The 24,704-nt window shown below is 45.5% G+C and overlaps 1 protein-coding gene and 1 long non-coding RNA gene across 5 annotated transcripts in view; one reads left to right on the forward strand and one right to left on the reverse strand.

Moving 5' to 3' along the window:
- Positions 1-1,577: 1,577 nt before the first annotated feature.
- LOC138447311 (uncharacterized) lies at positions 1,578-12,517 on the forward strand. Of its 2 annotated transcripts, XR_011259781.1 has the most exons (6): positions 1,633-1,717; positions 5,149-5,259; positions 5,618-5,732; positions 6,664-6,884; positions 10,049-10,147; positions 11,608-12,517. It is a non-coding gene; the product is annotated as an uncharacterized lncRNA (long non-coding RNA). The 2 variants fall into 2 exon arrangements; XR_011259780.1 differs by lacking the exon at positions 6,664-6,884 and having other exon boundaries at positions 1,578-1,717; positions 9,061-10,147.
- SLC6A4 (solute carrier family 6 member 4) overlaps positions 2,732-24,704 on the reverse strand; it is a 33,035-nt gene continuing 11,062 nt past the window's right edge. For all 3 annotated transcript variants that reach the window (XM_069602995.1, XM_069602996.1, XM_069602998.1), the window contains 13 exons: positions 23,043-23,496; positions 20,497-20,631; positions 19,722-19,941; positions 18,668-18,806; positions 18,049-18,183; positions 17,608-17,711; positions 16,320-16,447; positions 15,180-15,292; positions 14,265-14,396; positions 13,168-13,267; positions 11,636-11,736; positions 7,758-7,925; positions 2,732-3,470 (listed from right to left, as the gene is read on the reverse strand). In XM_069602995.1, coding sequence (XP_069459096.1) covers positions 3,396-3,470; positions 7,758-7,925; positions 11,636-11,736; positions 13,168-13,267; positions 14,265-14,396; positions 15,180-15,292; positions 16,320-16,447; positions 17,608-17,711; positions 18,049-18,183; positions 18,668-18,806; positions 19,722-19,941; positions 20,497-20,631; positions 23,043-23,385 — 1,893 coding nt within the window. In that variant the 5' untranslated portion in view covers positions 23,386-23,496 and the 3' untranslated portion in view covers positions 2,732-3,395. The remainder of the gene's footprint in view (positions 3,471-7,757; positions 7,926-11,635; positions 11,737-13,167; positions 13,268-14,264; positions 14,397-15,179; positions 15,293-16,319; positions 16,448-17,607; positions 17,712-18,048; positions 18,184-18,667; positions 18,807-19,721; positions 19,942-20,496; positions 20,632-23,042; positions 23,497-24,704) is intronic.

A 24,704-nucleotide genomic window follows, 5' to 3' on the forward strand; every position in this document is an offset into this window, starting at 1 on the left:
CCCTCTAATGTAGTTATTTAAAACTTTGTTCCATCATTGACATTTAGAGACAGTTAACCAATGAGGGGGAAAGGTGATACTATAAAAATAACAAAAGATCTAGAGCTTTTGAAATAGCCCTTCCATGGAACTAAACAAGACACATTTTAATATATATCATTGACTTATCTGTGATATTGAAGAAAAAAATTCAGAATGTTTCACCAGGAAAGCTTTCTACAGTATAGGGATATTCCTTAATTTTTTTTTTCAATATTTGGATTTATAAATTTCAGTCTCCAGCATACTTTGCAAGCACTTTCTAAATTTACCTTCCTAATTTAGAGCCTTTTGTGTAACTCTGCTTGTGTTTTCAAGTAACAGGTGAGCTCCATGATGACTTAAGTATACAACTTCCTATTTTGCATAGAACTGTTTTGTTTTCATTGCTTTATGGTGATGACAGGTTGTAATAGTCTCTTTGAGGGATCTACTGCTCTTCCCAACTGTCTCTGACCAAAAAAATGGAGAAAATGCCTTCTGAATACTGCCTTGTTTTAATGACATCTTAAGCACCAGGTGTTGATTTATGAGCCAAAAGACATGCTACAAAAGCAACCAGGCATGGATTGTACCATTGGATAGCTAATGATTGTCTTAAGATGCATAAGAACACCACAGTTAAGCCACTGCATTCTGTGGTTTTAAGCTTTGCTTTGATGGTGACCTCCAAATCAACTGTACAACAGATAGAACATACCAGGTCAGTCTTTGCTACTTTTCAGAGAGAACATAGTTCTAATTCTGGGAGAATAATCTCCCTTTTTAAGGAGATTTGGGGTGGATAAGTTAAATGGAACTTCGTACTTAAAAGTTTGGTATTGGTGGCACCAAATTAACAAGCTGCATAAAAAGGATGGTGAGAGAGTGACTGACCTCACTTTGAGATTCATTATTTGATTTGTCATTATATGATTTTGGAGCTAATACATTGACTGGGTGGGTTTGTAGGGGTCTTTGCTTCCATCTCCAGATGGGGCAGCCAGGGCAGTAAATTTAGGTTACAAGTCATGCATTCCATACAAAAATGGAGTAAGTTTTAAATGGGTTTCAAGTTTTTTGGAATGGAGATAAATTGTTTGGACTCCATTACATATCAACATATAGGAACAATCTCAGTCAACTGAATTGGCCTCCCTTCTTTTGTTGTGCCTTGTCTGTTCCTTATTTCTGACTAGTAAATCACAGAAAAGAAATTAACTTCAGCACTTTACAATTCATTCCATTTTTATTTTTTGCTTTTATGTAAATGCTACATTAAATGTAAAAGGTCTTTAAAAGATTATTTTAAAGTTGGTCTACCAACTAAGTTTTCCTTAAAAAATTGAAATTCAGAGTAGTAGTGATAAATAGGAATCAAGTAAATGCAGACTATATTGAAGAGAGATTTTGGATTGTTTTAAAGTCTAGTGACATTTGAAAATTTTCAAAACACCTGTATAACACCTGGCTTGACAAAACTCTTTGTTTGAAAAAGTCCTGTTTAAAAAATGGTATCTTTGGAAAATGCATAAGCGTGTGTGAGAGGGGGCGAATCCATATAAAGCAAGTTCTTAAAATTTGCAAAGCTATTTACCACCAAATACACTGCCACTTACATCACCTCTCTCCTTTCAGCACCCTAGAAAGCAGAGAATGGACATAAGGTAGCAAGAAAGAATGAAAAAGCAAAGATAAGGTAGGTTACTAAGAGTCATTTTAAATCCCCCTCCTCATTCCCTCTGATAATTTGGGAAATTTCTCAGCAGCTGACATCTATGGGAAAAATACCCCACTGGGGAAAGCAGGGCATCAGAAATAGAAGGATGTAGTGGAATACAGTGGCTGGGGAATATTGTTGGGGAAAGGAAGCCAAGGGAGAAAGATCTATAATTGGATGAAATTAGGCCTCTACTATAGGGATCTTCTTTCTGTAAGGTTGTTAGGATTGAATTAGATTCATATAGAGGACTGATGTGATAACGCAGCCAGAAGATTGAGTCCTTTTATCATTGACCAGGCTTTACTGCCTTCAAGGTTTTGGTTAAGGAAATGTCACTGCAAGGTAAAATTTGCTTCTCTACCTATGCATCTGAGCGTCCCAAGCCACTGGAGTCACATTTACTAGATCTGTATTAAGGGTTTTATGTGGTTTTATTAACTTAAGTGTCCCTTTTCCAATCAGCCTTATTTAGATTCAATCTTGAAAATTATCTGGAAGGCCCACTATCTTGATAGCCACCTTGGAAAGTCAGGGAGTTGGGAGGAGGTTCACTTACCAGACTCAATTACTTTTGGATTGAGGATGACCTTGGTTTAGGTCAGGGTGTCAGACCTCTACACCCTGTGAGAATTAGATTTATCTACTCTTAACAAAGCGAAATAACCTTAGTAGTCAAACTCAGTCATTTGAAGTAGACAGAGCTTAAACCAGATAGCCAACTGAACACTGAAGATGCATTTATCAATATTCATCCTCAAAGTAGTTCACAGCCAAGCCACAGCAACTAATGAAATAGGCCAGATTAGCCTGTGAACTGTTACCCTGTATGTTTAGTAGAGACAGGCAGGAGGATGGCAGGGAAGTGCAGCAAATACTAACGGCCAGCCCACAGAGGAAAGCATATGGGCTAAAGCAGTGTCCTTGGAAAAGGAATAGGTGGCAGAGCCTGTCATAGTCGTTATACCCTTCAAATAATAACATACATACAAATTTCAGTAGGTGGAATTTGTTAATGTAAAAAAAAACTAGAGGAAATTCATATAGTTTGTAACGGGTAAGGATACACTGGAACAGTTGTACACACAGACACACATGCTCACACATACACATTATTTTTCAGTTTAGCTTCTTATCTTCCTCTCCTGATTCCACAGCAGCACACAGGTTACGGGGTTCTAATAGACTCCAGCTATAGGATTCTCTGCTACTCAGAAAACATATGGCTAGCAAGACAGTATCCCTGTTTTTTCCTACATGGTTTATGCAGTTGAAATCTTTGGAAGCAAACGATATTAGATACTGGTGATCTTAAGACGGAATGACACAGGAGACTTTCACAGACTTGATCCTAAACTAGTCCTAATGACGACGTGGTGGTTTTCATCACCTCCATACACAGCTTCACACATTCAGCAGTCCACTTTAGCTGCATCACAGAGTCTAACGTCGTAACATGTCCCAGAGATTTCACACAAAGTGACTGGAGGCCGAAAGAATCTGGGCACCGTGGTCTTTTGGGACTGTGTCTCTATGAAGGCCCTTCCATTGATAGGCTTAGCCGGAAACTCATTGACTTAGAGGGAGAAGGCGATGTGTGACTTGTCAGGACTGGAAGAAGAGGTTATTGGGAAGTCATCTTCCTTTTGTTGATGTTTTACACAGCATTCAAGCGGATGTCCCCACAGGGAATTTCTGTCGGTGTTTCTGGGGTGATACCTTTAATAATACGCTGTTAGGAAGAAGATATGATGTTATAAATATTCTTGTAATTTAATGCTTAAAGTTTTTTTCAACATTAATATTAAAGGTTAAATAGCATTTAAATGGTGGTTAATAGTAAATTGGAATCGTTTTATTGACTTCTGTTAAGGAATCCCAGGGCTTCCCTGGCAGTCCAGTGGTGAAGACTTTACGTTTTCACTGCAGGGGGTGCAGGTTTGATCCCTGGGAAGTTCTGCATGCCATGAGGTACAGCCAAAGAAAGAAATTTAAAAACGAAAGGAATCCCTAATTTGTTTGTTCTCAAATATGGGTAGAAATGCCATATAAAGGAACTATATAAAAGCATCTGTAAACTAAAAAGTCACTTTAACACTAATAGGAGAAAATGATGACCCTTGAATAGAACCAATGCTGGCCCATAACATGCCTTTGATGGTCTGGGAAAGGACATCCATGTCTCTGGGCAGAGGAGGCTGCATGTGGCCCACAGGGCTTGGGGAGCAGAGTAAGCCCTGGATTCTGGTTCCCCCACCTCAGCCAGGCTCCTTGTGCCCTGCACACACATTACAGGCACAGTGCATAAGTGCTGTCAGTCATTGGAACAGCCTTAATGAGATGTTACTGCCTTAATGAATTCACCTGTAGTTAGTTCATACAAGGGTGCAAATTATTACATAATTTTAAAAGATGTACCCATTCAAATCATCATTCCTAAAGCAATCCCATTTTGACATAGTACTCATTACAGGGAAAAGACTGAGAATTTTTACCATAGAAACAGCTGGGGTGCACAGAAGCTTTGGGACAGATCTGAAATATGCTTGGGTTTGGGTGTGAAACATGCAACCTGCCTTGTAAAACTTAGCATCAGGGTGACGTGAAGCAGCTCAGAGATGTGGGGAGCACTACAGAGGTTTTGGAAAGAAAATACTCAGTTGCTCAATAAAATCTTTGATGGCCAAAAGTCTGAACCTATGGCTAGCAAAGCAAAATTGGATCTGAAAGTATATTTTGATTTATTGATTTTAGGTGAAGCTCTGCTATTTGTCCTTTTATGTTGGATTGAAAAGTATGTGATCCCCTTTAATCTTTATTTCTTGGTTCTGGGAGTTATTCTTAAGGAGCAGGGCCTATGAAATTTTAAAAGTTCCCATTCTCATAGGTAATGAAATTCACAAAATTGTACATGTTATGATCCTGATGACCGTAACGAAACCTCACCCTGGGAATCCATTTAAAAAGGAGTTACTACAGTGCTTATCAGCTACCTGGACATGTCTAGTCATAGAAAGCAAATTTTCACAAACCATCTGTAACCCATAACTGATAAAGGAGAATTAGGCCTTTTGAGAACTGGACACATCACTCTAACTAGTCTTCAGTGAAGCTATACTGTGCAGAGAGAAAAGAGCAGTCAGGCATATGGCAGAGGCAAGACCCACAGTGAAAAGCACAAAAGGTTTTGTGCTTTAACCTCTACTTGCCCATTCTGCTGCCCTTCTGACTGCTCATCTCCCAAAAGGCCAGGTCCACTTATTTCCCGTATTTGGGCAGCATTCCAGTTGCCAGACTACTACTGCTCTCAAAATTTGCCAGTCCCTGGCCTTCTGCAAGGTGATCATGCAAGCATTGGATCACAGTTCCCATCTTCATGATTGCTTACTTATTAGGGACCATATTCCCAGTGTCTTTCTGCAGGTCACTAAGGGCTTCTCTGACAGTCACCTAATCGAGGTGATGACTCCAACCTTGAGACCTCCAGGTTGCAGATGCTCATGACAGGCTCTAAATTACAGGTGAGCAGGTGGTGACTTACTCCACAAACTCCAGCCTTGTTATATGGCTAGGGCCCAGAAGAGTTAAGAAATTTACTTTTCTCTTAAGTCTTTTCTTTTTTTTTAAACCATACCAAAATGTCATATGAGTTCTCCCTCCCTCATACATAGAATGTTACAGACCGTTAAGTCTGGCATTCACAAAAAAATTAATAGTCCCTTGGGGTGCTTGGCAAGAACATGCTTTATTCCTCTCAGAAACTAAGCATGCATATAGGCATGTTAAGGCTTTTCAGAAGTCCTGTTGTAAAGAGACCTATTTAACTTTGCCTTAATCCAGCATTCTGCAAAATTATTTGACCATGTAACATTTCCCCAGCCGTAACACTTAATTGATATCCCATGGAACTACAGCTCCTTACAACACACTTTGGAAATGTTAATCCAGTTCAATGAGCACATGTTAAAGATGAAGAAACTAAGGCTCAGAGAAGGTAAGTGACTTGCCATAGTCTTTTCCCTCCCAGGCCCCCTTGACTGGCTTCCTAACCCACTGTTTCCCATCTGGTGGCCTGTGCCAAACATGGCCCTGCAGTCAACCTTCACCTCTACTACCAATGGATCTGAGCTCTCTAATTGTACACATTTGGGTAGCATTTCCTTCTGGCCAACGGGAATTTGCAGGAAAGATGACCAAGACTTGAGGTACAGTCTGTGACCAAAGAATGCTGAAATCTATTGACCTGAATGCACAATCCTGACCTTGGCCTCTGGGTTCGGTCAGCGGGGTCAGTGGGCTGGCTGGCATGACTGCCGTAAAGAACAGCCTGAAGGAGCAGACACAGTGGCTCTGGCCTGAGCATGTATTTCAGACAACACCAGAATCCATGGCCCTTTGGGAGAAATGAGGTTGTAATAGGGCTGTTGTGGGAGTAGGAAATTAGTAACTCCTTGCAGAGTTCTGTTCACCTAGAATTCAGTTTTTCTATTTGGAGAAAGAAGCAATCTCAGTTCTCAGAAAAGAGGTGCTATGCAATTGCCTCAGGCTCTCTTGCTTCATTTCTTGTGAAATGTTTTAGGAAGATGAGTGTGATAAACTCATATTTGAGTTTTGCTTCTAAGAGCCCACATACGGGCCCAGCTCTGATCTCAGGTTGTTAGAGAGCACATCTCTCTAGCTTTCCCCCAAATACCACTTTTCACCTTTGAGCTCAGCTCTGACAAAAGCACCCACCCACAGACTTCTGTAAGCAGCCACTTCAGGCTGTCCTGCCAAAGTAACCTCGCTGTGGCATGAAACACAACCAAGCAAGTAACGACCCAGCATTTTCAATTTTGCTAACATTGCTGGGAATCCTGGTGGCCTGAACTGCTAACTCTGACAGCACAGGAGGAAAAGTGACATCTTGTCTCCCTAACCTCTAGAGCCAATTTCTACATACACAAACCATTAGTACCCTGAGGACGCAAAAGAGAAGCTGCACCTAAAAGTGAAAGTGCATTAGACCAAAAGCCAGAAGCCCTGGATTCTGAGCCTCCCTCTGCTGTGTGTCCCTATACACTTCACTAAAATAAGGAAACCGTGAGCAACAGCATTCCCAGATACAGTATCTTCGCTAAGGATACCTGCCCATCTACCTCACAAGGTATTTTGATAACAAAGTAAGATAATCTACATGAAGATACTTTAAAATATATACAATCTTATACAAATTGTAAGGTTCTGTTATTGAAATTTTTACAGCACACTATTCATTTACTGACACGAATCCAATGGCAGCTTTTTTTTTTCTCCAGTAACTTAAGCTAAAACTATAATATTATTGGGCTTCCCTAGTAGCTCAGATGGTAAAGCATCCACTTGCAATGCAGGAGACCTGGGTTTGATCCCTGGGTCGGGAAGATCCCCTGGAGAAGGAAATGGCAACCCACTCCAGTATTCCTGCCTGGAGAATTCTATGGACAGAGGAGCCTGGTGGGCTACAGTCCACGAGGTCTCAAAAAGTCAGACACGACTGAGTGACTAACACACGCACATAATATTGTTGTAACATCCTTATTTAGTGATGATTTTTGAAATAGCCCTTATCACATTGCTGTTAGAAAAGTGACCACAGACATTTTCCACCATAATCTCTACTTAAGTGGATTTAAAGTAAATCCACTTAAATCAAATTTGTGTTATTGCTCCAGACACCACTGATCTGATGTCTGTGCTCAATGGAATGCAGGAGGCAAAGTAGTTTTCTGATATGTTTAGAATGCTATACACCAGGCTGTGCACTGTGGCCCATCCAAACAGCTCCCTCATTCACCTTCATACTTGAGGCTTATGGGAGATGCCTTAAGATGACAGTGGCAGCTATCAGAGGCTACAGAGTGATGTAGGTATATGATTATATAAGGCTGAGAGCCTCTTGGTGAATCCTTGTGGTGGACTTCTCTCCTTTGAATAGAGCATAAGAACCCTTTCCTTCCCAAACAATTACCAATCTACACACACATTAACTAGCACATACCTCCTTAAGTGTCCCTGGAGTGACAATCAGCCGATAAGTTATATATGTTGGGATGCAGATGAAAGATGAGGTTCCTATGCAGTAACCCAGGATGATGCTCCACCGAGGATAATCATACCGGAAAAGTCGTAGCTGTGGTGGGCTCATCAAAAAACTGCAGATGATGAACTAAAACAGAAATTTCAAGAAACATTAAAAAAATTTTCACAACACCCACACAGAGACAGTCCTGATACCGCAGAAAGTGAAGTGAAAGTTGCTCAGTTGTGTCCAACTCTTTGCAACCCCATGGACTATACAGTCCATGGAATTCTCCAGGCCAGAATACTGGAGTGGGTAGCCTTTCCCTTCTCCAGGGGATCTTCCCAACCCGGGGATTGAACCCAGGTCTCCCACACTGCAAGTGGATTCCTTACCTGCTGAGCCACTGGGGAAGCCACCAACGCTAAAGGGAAGAAAATTTCAGGAAATTGCCTGAGGGTGAGATAGCCTAGATTGATCTCTTGACACAAAGAAGTCACTAATTTCTGTGCCTCAACTGCAAACAAGGAAGGGCTTATCTTGATTTTTCCTCCCCAAACCCCACCTCAACCCCTACAGTAGGCATGCCAAGGCCTCAGAGTTATTGAGGGGAGATACAAAGAAGAGACTGGCATTCATCAGGCATATTTCAGGGCCCAGTTTGTCAGATGGTGGAAGAATAAACTGGGCAACCTCTCCACGGCTCCTGCCAGTCCTAGGGCTTCATCTCTCTCTCTCTGGTTTTTCTTTATTTCCCCCTGCATTTCTCTGCTGATCGTTTTTGGTGAGATGGAAGGCACCTACGTCCAGGAGACATAATAAGGTTCTCAAGACCTGGAGAGGATGCAGACTCCTGAGCACCTGTTTCTTCTCTCCCCTCTCTTTATATTAACCCCAAGCTAAGGACTAGGGTTTCAACAAAGATGGCTCTGCCACAAGGCATCTTGACAACAAATGCCTGTCTGCCACCGGCCCTTGTAATGAAAGGAATAATGGAAGGGAACAGCAGCTTAATACACTTTTTACTTGAAAATTCAGTGAAGATTTAAACCAAGAAAAATTTCACGCTGCCCTCCCAACACTCAGTTTATGAGTTTTCTTATTTCAGTTTGTTTTCCAGAGAGAGCGTAAATGCCAGTTTTTGCCTAGTAACTGCTGTGCTGAAATCGTTATTGCTCTTGATTTAATTTTATCTTATTATTTCATAGTCTTGAAGAAGACAGTAATGTAAATTATTTGGGTGGTTAAATGTCTATTTTTATCTTTTTTTCTTTGTCCTCAGGTAATAAAAATGGGAAACTGTTAAACACACATCCATCTTCAGCACAGTACTATCCTAAGTCCAGGAAGAAGCTTTCAAAACTAGCCTAGCCATTCGCAAACCTTTCTCCAGACAGACTCTCCTCAGCCCCAGTCCCGGCTACTAAGGAAGGTGATTTTGGAACAGAGAAACGTAGGGTCTGGTCAGGAGCCATGTCTGCTGTAACTCGTCTCATCTTGGTGTCATGTGTGTGGAACCTCACGCAGTCCAGGGAGGCTGCAAGCTCTCACTGTGGCCACTAAGTATTGCTCCAGACACCCCCACCTCCTCTTGCTCATATACAGTATTTTCTTTTTTATAACTTGGCTTCAATGAAAAAGAATATTTTAAGTAAGCTACTTATTGTTTACCTAAAGCAGCCTTAAAAAGCCCAGAGCAAGGTATCTGTTAAGTAAACCCAGAAGTGGAGGACAGATTTGCCTCCTCTTAATTGTGCCCTGAAGCACCTTTAGAAGAAGTGAGTATGGTGAACATCACAGAAATAAGTCACGTGCCCGAATCCAGATCTGTACCTGGATTTTAGGCACAGAAACTCATTGATTGTAGCCCAAGTGTTCACCCAGTTTGCCAGACCACCACAGAAATGAAAATACCAAAAGCATGGGGCCAGGACTAGAGTAAGGCATATGAGGTATTCAACTTGGATACAGCATTTAAGGGGGTGCCAGAATTCAGTAATCAAGAAATAATATTTTAGTGCAATACTTTAAAAAGACAGACTCTTGATAGGACCAGATTAGAGTGAGTGAGGTGAGACATGCCAAGTATACGGTCAGATCTTGTGTTTATTTAAAATGCTGGAATTTGTTCATCAGTAATTTTTTTTGCATTAGTTTTAATTTAAAAAAAATATTGCATAAAAACAGCATTTATTGGGACTTCCCTGGCTGTCCAGTGGTTAAGACTGTGTTTCCACTGTAGGGCACCTGGGTTCAATCTTTTTTTTAAGGGAACTACGATCCTGCATGCTGCTTGGTGTGGTCAAAAAGATAATAATATTTATCTTGGCCACTAGGACTTACTGTGCTGCTCATGAAGGACCTAACAGGTATCCTAGTAATTCTGTATTCATTTTCTTAAAGATGACCCCCGCCAAAGTTCTTTAGGCATAGATCTTGAGTCAGACGTAGAATTCATTTATTGTCAAATGAGAGTGCTCAGCTCCAAGGGTTGCCTGTTTGCCCAAAGACGGATAAGCGCTCTACTAACATCCCAAGTACGCTCTCAGGTAGCCTGGGATAAAGTGACTCCGTGCACATCAGCAGGGACTACTCTCACTTCTTTCATTTATCTGTAACTCAATTTAGGGTGGAAGGAGCTTTTTGATCTTCTAGAGGCAGAGACTGTTCCTTCAGTCCAGCTTATTAGGATATCTGGGCCATTCATTTCCTCAGAGGACATGGATACAGCTGTGCCTTCTTTCAAAATAACTCTTTTGCATTCTTTTTGACTTTCCCAGGGCAGCCCTTTATTTTTTGTGCTTTGTGTACCTGCATGTCTCGATATTCATCTGTAAGATGGGCAGCGTGCTCATTCTTACTTCTGTTACGCTGCGTCTCTCTCTCTACCACAGAAGCCCTCCTTGACTTCCATTCCCTGGACGCTAGGATTTCCAAAACCAAAGCCAACTTTGCCCCGAGCAGCAGATACTCTCAGGACCAGGGGCTCTGGTATATGCTGTGGGCTCCAGTGTTCCTCTAGATCTTGGCCTCGTAGTTCCTTATTATCCTGTCATCTTGCTGTTGCTTTTTGGTACACTCAAAACACAATGTATTTTTAAGTCCAGAGATGTTAGCTGTTTTCAGTGAGAGGGTTGGTCTGGATCACTAGTCTGCCATTACTAGAAGCAGAAGTCTTGACATAAATGGGTTATTCATTTATATTATTATCAGTGCTTCTAGATAATCTACTTAAAGCCTTTCATTTGTTTTTCAAAGGAAGGAGAGACACTGGATTAGCTCCCTGAGGAAAGAAGCCATGTCTGTCTGTTAGTTCCCTTTCATATTCTCCACGCAGGGAAGGAATGATGCTTGGGGCTGAGACTCAGGAAAGGCAGACAAGGCCCTCACCCTGGGTGTAAAACTTTAGACCAAAAATCGAACTGAGACCCGAGTTTAACTTCCATTTCCTCATTGAACGCCTGTGTAGACATTTGATCCAACATTGAAAACCAGAGATTGAAGCTTTCAAGTATAATCATAGAAATGTCTGTTTCTCCCTTCAGTTCTGTGGTTGCTTCATATATCTTGGGGACTCTGCTGTTTTGTGTGTGTAATTTATAATGATTTCATATTCATAATAAATTCACCCTTTTCATTAAAAAAAAAAAAAAAACCAGTAGTGGATGTAAGTTTAGCATAAAGTCTGGCCTGGCAGTTCTTGCTCAGTGAATGTTATGTGTTATTATCATGGAGCGGGGAAGTGATGAAATAATGTGACGGAAGCCAGAGGAGGGGTTAACTCCCTAGGGGTGCTGGTGAGTGAGTGAGGGTGAATCTCTTTCTCCAGGGCCAGGAGAAGGGAGATGACAACTCACCAGGAGAAACAGAGGGCTGATGGCTACCCAGCAGATCTTCCAAAACCATCCAGGGCTGAAACCAAGCATTTCCTTCACATCACTGCAGAACTGATTGATGCCTACAGTCATCCAAAGGAGAAGGAGATTGACTGAGAGAGGAAACAGACTGTCCTCCTAGCCCCTGACTCAGAGAGAGTAGCAACTCTGGAATTTCTCCGTAGGAGGGGTTCAGGGACACCAATCTGGCCTGAAAGTGGGATGGGGAACATGTCACAAAAATGCTTGTTACAGCAAGCAAAGCTCTTTCTACAGAGAGTGGGAGGACTGGTGGACATTTGGGGAGAGACCTAAAGCCTCATCTTGGTGCCCACACCACCCTTCTAGGATTTCACCATATATCTGATTTTATCCTTACTATAGAAAAGGAAGTTGAACTTTGTCTAAAAATGTTGAACCCACTTGATAGAGACTGACTCTGACCATATGCTAGAAACTTTCAAGAGGAAATTCTAACCACACTATTGCTCATTTATATTGTCAGATCAAGATCAAGGTTCTTCTCTACAAAGTAACTGGCAGGAAAGTGAGAAGTGGGAACTCCTACTGGGGAGAGATGGAGAAGGGGAAGGAAGAGCGCTCTGTGGTTGCTTCCCTGAAAGTGCCCACAGGTCTGTAGCATCACAGACTTTGAACTTGGTTCTCTGAAGTGCTGAGGGGATGGGAAGGACTTCTTTCAAACACACAAAAAAGTCCCAAAACCGGGCCCACATATAACTCAGAACATGGGCCCCCCCTTCTTCATGTTCTGTGTAATGATGTACATACTAAAGCTGTTGTGCTATCACAGAAACTGGGAAAATAAATATATTCAGAATGAAATATTAACTTTTTGATTTTAAAGATCTCTGAACTTGGTTTTCTTCATTTCTGCTGTCTGTGCCCTCCTGATCCTTGCCCATGGGCTCTTGGGATCTCTGCCCAGGGACCCATGTCAGCTTACTCTGCATTCCTGGTGGTTTCACCCTTATCAGATTTCATCCCACAGTTGGGGGAAGGGCAATAAACTGGAGGTTTTACCAAGACAGATAATCCAAACAAACATTCTGGCCTCTTGCCTGGAAGATAAGCTCCTAAAGTGTGTCTAAGGGCTCTGGAGGGAGAACCTACTTGTGAAATTTAAATTGAGGCCACTCTGTGTAACAGGAGAATATTGTACACTCTGCAGATGCAATCACTGTGCACTAGTTCTTAGCCGTCTGTCCAACTCTCAGAGCCTGTCAGATCTTAAGCAACCACTGTGGATAAGCTATAGGGAACCACTTCAGCCTGTCCACTGAGTAAACATTTACTCGGAAAAAAACGTCTTCCCAGGAGCTTAGGCAATCTGTTGTACAGAGTCTGGAGGAAACAATGACCTGTTTCTGAAGAAGGCACGCAGGAGGGGACGTCTTGTACACTGGCCTGCCTTTCTCCGACAAATCCAGCCCTTGTGTATTCTGGTGCCTACATAGGCTGGTGTAGGAAGGATATGGTGGAAGGAAGTATCTTACCGTAGAACCAAAACACAGCAACTGCTTCAATCAGGGCCACAGTGAGCACTGCAGGTCCCGTGGCAAACTCCTCCAACAGCTTCACCACGTAGGCCCCGCCCTGGAAACGAGACCACCAACTTGGTTCAAGGCCCACTGAGGCACTGCCTCCTCTTTTCAACAGAGACAAAAAGAACTTCTTAGGATAATCCTGCAAAGTTCTCACCTTGGATCTAATACAAATATCCTAGAGCCTGCCTCTTAGACTGGCTTTGGCAGGGTAGGCAAGATCTCATCCTATCAGACTCCTCTTCCAGCCCTACCGGTCACTCTCGTTTCCTCTCCCCACAAAGCTTTAAAGACAAACTGAAAAGTGCCTCTCGATCTACTCTCTTCAGTTTACCGAACACCTACTGTGTACTCTACCCTGGAGACTCCTGGTCCCTAAAGACTGAATCTGGGAAACCTACAACAGCGGACACACAGCCCAGTGGTCATGGTTTTGCCTCTGTCCTGAATCACAAATCCCATGGGTCCTACGCGGTCCCCAAAGCCCTGCTGAAGCTCCAGAGCCATTTGGGTCATGGCCTGAAGATAAGTTGATTTACAAAATCCACCTTGAGTCAGGAGGGTACAAGCCTGCCATGCCTAGGGGTACTGATGTACAGTTTTACAGTGTTTACCTCAGCTCCCCTCCCCCTCAAAAAGAAATCACCGGAGAGGGTCTGACTTCGTCACCATTGCAACTTCTCTGGAGGAGACAAAGTGACAAACCCTGGAGGTGCCAGCCTCCAGATATTCTGGGCAGTATTCCCATGAAAGCAGCCGTTAGGACTGGAAATAGACTGAGAAGGCAAGTCTTAGTTTTTCTCCAGATAGAAATCTAGTTGGACTTGCTATAAAATGCTGAACCTCCAGCTCCATGCCCAAATTCTACAGACAGATGCCGCCAGAAACAACTTTTCTCCTTCTCCGTGATGACTAACTTCTTAACAGCAGTAACAGCCTCTCCTGCTTTGGTCCCAAAGCCAGGGCTCCCTGCGGGCTGGAAAGAAAGAGCTTCGTGCAGTGTCCCAATGCCCAATGAAAAGCTGACTCTCGGTTGGGGTTGTACTCACAAAAGTCAAGGTGACCAGGGATCCAAAGAAGCAGGTAATGACCACGCCAAGCACAAACCACTCCCGGCGCTTGGCCCAGACGTGTGGAAACTCATCCAGCACGGCTGTGATCACCCCCTCCAAGCCTGCAAACTGAGTGGGGCACACAAACAGTCATCATGGAGACTTGGGGACAGATCTGCTACTTCCAGGACAGTGAAAAGAGAGAGGGGTTAAGATTGCCACGTGGCCTGTCAAGCTGACCGTGACCAGCTCCCCCTCCTCACTGGCCCTATCTCCATATTACCCCATCATTTTGATCCCTAAGGACACCAAGGAAAGAAAGTATAGCACACGGACAGCACTTCTCCCCATGAGGTCTCTGGGGGAGACTCTGGTTTTTCCAGAAATGCAACTCCAAGCTGAGACTCGTTCCATGTTAATGATATGAATGCTGGGCCACGGAGCACTGAGATAAGAGGGACCTTGCCCTGGCCTTGAGGTGCTGCCAGTCTGGTCAAGGGACAAAGCACAATCACAGCAGTTCACATGTGCTGAGCTCTTGACCTTGCCTGGCGCTTTACCCTCATTATTCCATGAATCAGGGGTCCCCAACCCCCAGGCCATGCACTGGTACCAGTGTGTAGCCTGTAAGGAACTGGGCCCCACAGCAGGAGGTGAGTAGTTGTCTTCCATTAAACCAGTCCCTTAGTGCCAAAAAGGTTGGGGTCTGCTGCGATTAATGACTGATGCACTACAGGGTAGTAAGTGCCCAAGTGAACAGGGGCTGGCGAAGCACCAGGAGGCAGCAGACAACATGGCCTGGGGTGGCCAGGACGGGAGGGAATGGCTACAGCTGCCTCTGCCTCTTCCTCTGCTTTCTCCTTTTCCTCCTCCCGCCTCCCCAGGGCTGGATTTCCCTCCCCATTCACTTGCCGTGCTGTCCAAGCCCAGGGTGATTAACATCAGGAAGAAGACGATGGCAAAGAATGTGGATGCCGGCATGTTGGCTATGGCTTCTGCGTATGTGATGAACAGGAGGCTGGGGCCTGAGATGGGGAGAGAGGAGGAGGTGGTCACCGAGACCTGCCCTACAGACATGTCTCGGGGGAAACGACCACACCAACAATTACAACGCCTGTCATAAGACCTTACATGTAAAGAAGGCTTGGACATGTACCAAATGCCTCCTCGCACCCCACACCACCCTACCTGGCTATCCTGACATCCTGGGAGGCAGGAAGGGAATAGTACCTGCCTTTGGAGAGTGTGTGTCCTCAACCAACGTGGAGGAAAGAAACAAACCTGAGACCCCAAGACTAGCAAATCTGTGCGCACGAAGAAGAGTTTCCACTATATAATAAATCTGTGCTTTCCCCACCCCCCACCAAGATCTCCAAAATCTTCACAGCACTTAGCTCTCTCTCTAGCTCTAGAACAGTAGAAAATGTTAAATTGATTTTAGAATAATAGAGGTCTTAGAATAAAGCCTTCCAGCTATTTTGACTTTCATGATAGTATGAGGAACATGTCCTTAACCTCCCGTGGTCCAAATCAGGCACATTAGTTTGGGGCATGAGGCTGACGGGATCACAGCACCACGTCAGGCCAAAGACAGATGTACATTGGCAAGAAGCCCTGGGACTCCATCCACAAGATTCCATCACCTCTCTTTCAACGTCTGTCACTCTTTTTCCATGATAACTCATAGTAGAGTACAGTGACTGCGTCATCTACGGTTCTTTCTCTGCAAAAGGAAATTCTAAGGACTGGTAATCGTGTGCTTACTAGACTTGGACCCATCAAAGGACCCAGACCCACTAGTTTTAAGAGCCGTCATCCAAGTCATATTCTCAAGCCCACAGTGTATCAAGGCCTTAGTGCTGGGCCCCAAGGGAGCTGTCCCATCTCCACTATGGCCTGAACACATGGAAAGGGTTTAGACTCTAAAACCTTTGAAAAATTTAAGAGGAACTGTTAGAAATAATGCAAAAGTTAAGATATTTGTAAAGATCCAAAGAGCAGCAAAACAGTTCATTGGGAGCAAGTAACCCAAACAGAACCCAAGGTCCCTACCTGCATCTTTGGCCACCTCAGACACATCTTCCTTCCTCATCTCAGCCATATACCCGAGCACCGTGAAGATGACAAATCCTGAAACGAAGCTTGTCATGCAGTTCACCGCACTGGTCACCAGGGCGTCTCTGGAGCAGAAAACCCAAGGGACTGAGACATTTCTAAGTCAGGAGTCTGAGGAGAATCTGTCTCCAGACTGACAAGGATGAACAGGTTGAGCTCACAGGGACTTCAAGCCTGTCTCCTCTCAGGGTGCAGCCTCTTAGACAGGTTGCATCACCTCGAAGCACAAGCTGCTGTTATCACCATGCATGGCATGTGGCGAGCAGCAGGTCAGGAGTGGCTTCAAGAGATGATCCTCTAAAGCAGCAGAGCACAGACTGCTGGATTTCAAACAAGCCTTGTTCTGAAACAGGGCCTGAGCTAGAGTGGGGGCCTTGGCCTCACACTTGAGAAGACCTCAGATTTAGACTTTTGACATTATTTGTAAATGAGGTTGTAAGAGTGCCACAAAGACATCCTGACACTTCTAATAATACAACTTTATCATAATACAACTTTAGGCTGATGTCCCAATGCAAGGCCACATTGCTTAGGGTGCATGTAAATTCCTTTAAAAAAAAATTCTGTAATTGTCGTATGAATAGCACAGTCAGATTACTGAACGTCATCATCTGTGACAGACTGTTAAGACAAAATTAAAGATGATGCGTGATATTTCAATCATAATTGGTACAATATTACCTGTTTTGTTAAATTTGTGAAATGAGATTTTCATATAAATCATAGCATTCTGTGTTGGTCAGAACAGCACAATTGTTACTCTGTGTGTGTGTGTGTGTATGTATATATAATGTTTCACATCACAATTTTTGTTGCTAAATATTAACAGGTCAAATAGAAACATTTAATGTATGTTGCAATTTTTATAAACCTGCTTCACATCACAATTTTTGTTGCTAAATATTAACAGGTCAAATAGAAACACTTAATGTATGTTGCAATTTTTATAAACCTGCTTCCGAATTTAATTTTCTTGGAAAAGAGACTCTCACAAAACAGAAGTCTGGGGCCTGTCTCTCCTGAGGGGCCTGGGTGAGGCTGTGCTCTGGGTGGCTGCTCTGGCCATGAGTGAACTGGCCAGGCACCTGGGGTACTCCTGAGGGTCAGAGTGCCAACATGGCCTGAGCCTGGCCAGGTGAGAGGCCATCAATTTGATTGCCTTCCTCCAGGCTACTTATGCTCATTCTGCTTCCACGCTTGGCTTGGGGCAGCCCCAGATACTCACTGGTAACAGTTGTTGTGGAATTTGTTGTAGCTCGCAAAAGCCAGTAGGACCCCAAAGCCAGGGCCGAGAGAGAAGAAGATCTGGGCGGCTGCATCCACCCACACCTGTAATAGAGCAGAGGCGAAGGTCGGGGCCGAGACCCAGGCCATCGCTGGGCCAGTGCCCTTGTGCCCCCACGTGGCTATGTGATGAGACAGAAAACAGGCTCTCAGAGTTCCTTGTAAGGATGGCCACACACCAAGTACAAACCAATATGATTGCCTATCATTGAGGCATAAACCCATGCAGTGGCCTCAACTGTACTTTTCATGCTTTTTTCCGGTTTAAAGCATCACTGCAGACTTAACCTCTGAACCCAAATTTTAGTTGTTCCTATAGTCCTAGGACGAGCTTCAGTTAGTATAGACAGACAACTGCACACTGCTTTCCTGATTATCTTACCCCTGTCTCTAGGAGTTTCTGCCAGTTGGGTTTCAAATAGAAGAGAACTCCCCTCCAGGCTCCAGGGAGGGTGGCCCCCCTCACCAGCAGGATCAAAAGAATGATGTAAGGGAAAATGGCTGTCACCCAAACCACCTGTAAGGAAGGAAACATAGGTTCTCACCACATGAATGCTGGTGTCTTATTCTTAAAAACCTCCAAGAAAGGAGATCTACCTTGTTTCTTCTGTAATTGTAGGAGGCAGGGTGGTGTGACCTTTAGACTCAGACAGGGATCTGATCCCGTTTGCGGGTACCACGTCTAAACCCATTTCCCGTCTGTAAAGCGGGGACAACACCCAGCAGGAGACAGTAACGCGACCAGTGCATTGCCGCTATGAGTCATGACCCTACCAGTGGATTAAAGGAATTTTTAAAAAGTCATAACAGTTCTTGGGATTGACCCATTTCTAGTAGTTTCTAAAAGATTTGGTTGAAGAGAAATTGAGAATCACGGAATGGGCTCGGCGTAAAGGAAACCACGTCCCCCTGTCTGTGGCGTCCAAGCTACTGAGTTCTGAGTTTGAGACCCTCCAGGGCCCCTTGGCAGACTCTGGACCTGCAGCCAGAGTCCTCCTCACCTTGCCAGATGTTTTGACACCTTTCCAGATGCTAAAGTAGATAATAGTGAAGATGAACATGATGCACAGGACAAGCTGCCAACTGAGGCCCCCCAGGTCCTGGAGCCCCTTTGACCGGTGGATCTGCAGGACGTGCCGCCTGAATGAGAGAAAGGAGGGCCTGTGATAGGGTCTGAGCCGTGACCTGAGCACACACATTCTGTGTGATACCTCTAGGTGGCGGCCAAGAGAAAAGACGGAAACCGCACCGCAAGGACCAAGTGGCCACCAAGCTTTGGGGAGAGCTGGGAGGGGCTCTGGCCATCCTGAGGGAGAGAACAGGGCACACAAGCCAACCGACCCTGGGAAGAGCACTCGGCCCAAAAGCAGACGTCAGGTCTCTCCCTCCTGGGATCCAACCAGTGACTAACACGACTGGCTTTTCAGTGCATGAGGATTTGTATGTGTGGGCAGGGCCCCTTCCCCACCCTTTGGGCTGCCGTTGCCTGAAATTCCAGCACTAAAGCAAACTCCCTACTCCAGGCATCTTCTTCCAGAGGGTAGATCCACGTGAACATATGAAACCAGAAACTCTTGTGTAACTTCAAACTACTGAGGTCATGGGAGGTTTTGCTTCCATGACAGCTGGCTGAGAGGAGGGCCCAGGAAGGGCAGTTTTGACGCAGGGGAATAATTTTGGAAGGTGAAGGTAGGGACCAGCCTGGGCACAACAGAAAGAGGGGTACAGCACAGAGGCCCAGACTGTGGAATACTCAAGGTAGTCTCTCCCAACCCCCTCACCCACATTTACTCCCCTTCCCTGCCAGCTTCTCTCTGAAATCCATCAGTAGGGAGGGGAGGGAGGCTCCAGAGGGAGGTGGTATATGTATAATTATGGCTGGTTTGCGTTCTTGTACAGCAGAAACCGACACAGCACTGTGGAGCAGTTTTTCTCCAATTAAAAAACCATCAGCCAAGAGGTGAAGGGCCCCTAGCCCCACTGGCCTCCCAAGAAGCCAAGCCCAGGGGTGTGGCCTGCCCCTAACAGGCCACCCCCTCACTTACATGCACTTACGTGTAAAATTCTTCTGCAGGGGATGTTGAGTGGAGCATCCAGGTGATGTTATCCTCGGAGAAGTAGTTGGTGCAGTTGCCCGTGTTCCAGGAGTTCTCGCAGCTGGTCCAGGGCAGCTGCTCCGTGAAGGAGGAGATGAGGTAGTAGAGGGCCCAGGCCATGATGGTGTTGTAGTAGGAGGCAATGTAGAAGGCGATGAGGCAGATGGCGCAACCTATCCCTGCGCGAGAGGACGAGGGAGGCCAAGGTTCAAGGGCAGCTGGCAGTGAGGCACAGCAGCCTGGGCGCGGCAAAGGCGGTGCCGCTGTTCATTTCATCCCCCAAATACTGGGACACGGCGGAAAAGTGGCCATGTGGTAAATTCCTAACTTGTATTAACAAGACCACATGTTATAGAAAATGTGTATGTGTGCTATTGTTTTTTTCTATTTACTTTTTAAATTGGAATTATTTTTTAAATTTTTTATAAGATAGCCGATAATGTGAGTTTCAGGTGGAGAGCAAACGGACTTAGCCACACATACGCATGCATCCGTTCTCCCCCAGACTCACCAACCATCCAGGCTGCCCTGTTTAGTTTACTTTTAATTGTCAATTATTCTATTTTGCTTTAGCAGTCTCACACAAATTAAGCAGTCAAAACCTTAATTACTCAGGTTATCTCCTAGGGATACCTGAGGTCTCACTGATTCCAGGAGGTCCCCAGCTCCCACCCAGTGATGGAAATCGTCACTTCCTTGGTGGACCCACTCACCCACCCAAGCCTTTCTCTTACCTTTGAAAATTGGGCAGATTTTCGTCCATATCGAAATGCATCCATTTCGGTGGTACTGCCCCAGTGCGAGCTCCATGTAGAAGAGCGGGATCCCCCCAAAAATGGCCATGATAGTGTAGGGGAGGAGGAATGCCCCTGAGGCAGAGGAAAGACAGTTTCACTCCCTGCCCACAGGTGTCCAGGACAGCCCAGATGACCTGGATATGCAGAGCCATCTGATGCTCCAGAGCCATGAAGCCACCCTGTCCTGAGTGGCCCACACACTGCTCCGCTGTCTCAGGCATGGCCGGAAGTCATGGACAAAGCTCCACAGAGAAGTGAGGTTTGGGTGGCCGCAGAGTACGTGTGAAGGAAGCTGGGTCTAGGAGTCAACAGAACAGGCCTGGGACCAGCTCCACGGCTAATTGTCGTAAGGACCCTTCTCTGGGCCCCTGTTTCCTCTACTAGAGGAGGAGGGTTGAGAACTGAGGTTCCCAAACCCAGCCTAGACATCAGACTCACGGGTAAGCTTAAAAGCGCACACCCACCCTGACCTCCTGCAGCAAAAGCTTCAGATATGGGTGTAACACAGACTTTTAAGCTCCCCAAGTGATTCTGATGCAGCCAGTACATGGACCAGAGCTTGGGACCCTGGAACAGGTTTCCTGTGACAAACTGTACAATAGCTGTCATAGTCTACGAGTCACTGAATTACTATCCTTGTTCATCTGTATCCTGGCTCCAGACACTTGATTATTGATGTTTGGTTATATTTCCATCATTCCACAGGGCCAGAATGCTCCCTCCTGAGCCAGATTTGCGGGTGTGGCTGGGACAGACAGGTAGTTCACTACAGGATGAAAAGGTACAGAACTTCGCCCCACTGGAGATGCCGGTGTCTGCCGGCGCTCGTGGCTGACACGAAGCCTGGAAACACCACACTGGGGATTGCTCACCTGCAGCCTGAGTTTCAGCCCAAAGGGCGGGCCAGCTGTGATTTTCCCTGAGAACTTTCCCTCCCATGAATTACTCTGAACCTAGAAACCTGAAATCTGTGCAACTCAGAGAGGTCTCAGCTAACTTACAGTCACGCTGGGAAAACCTGGCCTGAGAACAAGAGCCACCTTGTGTTCTCATGGTGGCATCTGTCCAGAGGGTTTGCTTGACTGGTTTCACATAGGGAATGAGTGCAGGGGAAACATCAAGGGTGACCCAGCCCCTTATATAATCCTCAGGCTAAAGGTGAGTCCTCCCAAGCTGGAGATAAGATGATTCCAACTTATACTCCTCCCAGGCTGGGAGGACTGGGCTTCCCAAAGCTCCCCCAGCCCTCGTGCTGGAATGGCCATTGCAGGTAATGGACCCAGGTCCTTAAAAGATGCAGCAAATCCAGGCAACTCTGTCTGGTCATGGAGAACTACCCCTCAAACCTCATTTTACCTGCCCTCCTAAATCTGTTACCAGAGCCCACGTCAAATATTGACTGATCTGATTCCCATTTCTGGTCCTTTTCCTGTTCTGATAGCAAGCCCACTGTCAAAACAGAGGCCCCACCCACTCATTCCTCTACCCCGCTCTGCTCTCTGGGGCGCCCATGTCCATGCCTATAGTCAGCTACTAGTTTCGATAATCGATAAATAAACTGCTCTGGAGGCATTAGGGATAGAAGGAGGAACAAGAAATCATCTCTCCTGAAAAATCTAACACTCTTGTAGGAGATATAAGGCATGTCCATATATGGGTTGGGGTTGGCATTAATGTGGCTGGGTTCAGCTACAGATCTCGCCCAGACTGTGACTTTAGACTCTGGACCTGAGCTGATGCCCTGGGCTCACACAGGTCCAAAGGTCCAGGAGGGTCTGGGACCCTGGAGCCACTTCCCAACTTCTTTCACAGATCTAACAGCTCTTGACTCTTGTGAGCAAAACCAGTCAGCAGGAATGAAAGAACTCAGCACAATACTGGCGCTCATTCCCTCACGTCTCCTTGGTGGAGAGAGGGGCTTATGTAATGCAGGGATGAGAGGAGGGGCTCTTCCACAGATAGAGCACTAACGATGCTGAAAATCTGGTGAGGTCAGCTTCAGGGGAGCTTTCATTCAACTTCATGACCCAGGGAGCTGCAGACATGCCTAGATTTACAGTTTTGGTTCAGTGGAGATTTGTTTTCTCTTATACTAGCTTGGGGGCTTCCCAGGTGGCACTAGTGGTAAAGAACCCACCTGCCAGTGCAGGAGACGCCAAGAGACGTGGGTTTGATCCCTGGGTTGGGAACATCCCCTGGAGGAGGGCATGGCAACCCACTCCGGTATTCTTGCCTGGAGAATCCCACACACAGAGGAGCCTGGTTGGCTCCAGTCCATGGGGTCACAAAGAGCTGTACACAACTGAAGCGACTTAGCACACACACAGGCCCACACAGACTAGCTTGAAAGTCTAAGCAACCACGTTCCCAGACTCATATCAGTTAAACAAGATAGGAAAGACATGGTCTATCTTCTGGCCTCCTAAGAGGACCTACAGACCACCCCTGGGTCAGAGCCTCTGCACACAGCCCACGATACTGACCCCCTCCATTCTGGTAACAAATGTAGGGAAAGCGCCAGACGTTGCCCAGGTCCACAGCATAGCCAATGACAGAGAGGAGGAAATCCACCTTCTTGCCCCAGGTCTCCCGCTCTGCTGGGTGAACCTCAGCCACTAGGGCGGTGGTGGCAGCCGGGATGGAGTGCTGAGTGTCGTCTCCTGCGCCAGGGTTCGGAACCGCCGAGTACCCGTTGGAGATCTGGCCAGACTCTGCCTTATCCCCAGGGGCAGGGACACCTTTCTGTAGAACCCCATTTTCCTGACAATCTTCTCCATCCTTATATGCTGATAGCTCCTTCTGGGAATTTAACAGGGTGGTCTCCATCCTGCTGGCTAGGAGGTGATGCTGACGCCCATGGGCCAAGGACCGACCTGAATTCTTGGTGCTCAGATCTGTGGATCTCCTCAGAACTTTATATCAGTGGGACTGAGAGCGCTGTTGGAAAGAACAAAATTGGGTGTTTTACTTGTCTTTGGTAACTCATCATACATCTTGAACTACATCAGGTAATGGGATCACAAAGTCATCTGTAAAACGAGAAATATCCTATTTGCTACATGAGTCAACAAAATCAACATTTTTCAACCCATGCTAGGTATCAAATCACACCGAGTAATTTTAAAAGGAAAAAAAAAAGGCAATCGAAAATAGATAGCAAATAACCCAGGTTTTTCATAGGCTCCATTAAGAACAAAGTATTGACTTCAGTTGAGGGACTGGAACCCCACCCTGGAGTTTACCAGGGACTCAGAAGAATAAAGGTCCCACAAAGCTTCACAGAACACTTACTTTGTCTTGGATGCTATGCTGGGAAAAAAGTAACAAAGAAGCAGTTTCTGGCAGCAAATAGGTAAGGATAGTCCTCTCCATCATTTAAATTGAACACTCAAAAGTATATTTCATACCAACTACAGGTGCGATTTGGAGCATAGGAGAGAGGTGAAAAGGCCACCCCTTGTTAGGCACCCCTAGCTCCTTCAGTGCAGACTTTTTCACTCTTCCCAGAGCCCAGCTCTCAGAAACCCCTGGGCAGGTCTGAGCTGCCTCTAGCTGCGCCCAGTCCATCTGTACCTCACCTTTCTGCGTTCCCATCATGCCTCTGCAAGTCTGACAGAGCCTCCCACAGCACTGGTGCTCACCGTTTATTCTTCTCGCCACTCCCAGCAATTCCTGGAGCTAATCCACTTGTTATTTTGGGACAGTGGGCAGGCAGGGCCACCTCTCATTCACGCCAGAAGAGCCAGAGAGAGGAGTGTGGAGGTTACGGATGCCAAAGTGGCTGGTGTCAGTCCCCACGTGCCTCTGGGCTGCCACGCCTTTATGGCACTGCCGTGGGCCAGGATGCAGGGAAGTCAGCTCAGCTCCCTGAGATTTCTACATGGGATAGAAATCCGAGCCCTTTTGGACTTTAAACCTATGCCGGTTATAAAGTAGTAAGGAGCCAGGACCTTCCAGCTAACTTTGACCTTCTGGGCTTGAACTTTTCAAACTGTGAAACAGTTTGCAGTTGAAACATGTTTTGGCTTAATTCAAATCACATTATACCTTTCTAGGAAAAGGTGTCTAGGGATGACTGCTACTACTGTTCGTAACTGCAAAGGTCTGATATGAATCTTCTAAATTCAACAGTCAGAGGTTGACTA

Source organism: Ovis canadensis, chromosome 11 (assembly GCF_042477335.2).
Source record: "Ovis canadensis isolate MfBH-ARS-UI-01 breed Bighorn chromosome 11, ARS-UI_OviCan_v2, whole genome shotgun sequence".
NCBI classification, from domain to species: domain Eukaryota; kingdom Metazoa; phylum Chordata; class Mammalia; order Artiodactyla; family Bovidae; genus Ovis; species Ovis canadensis.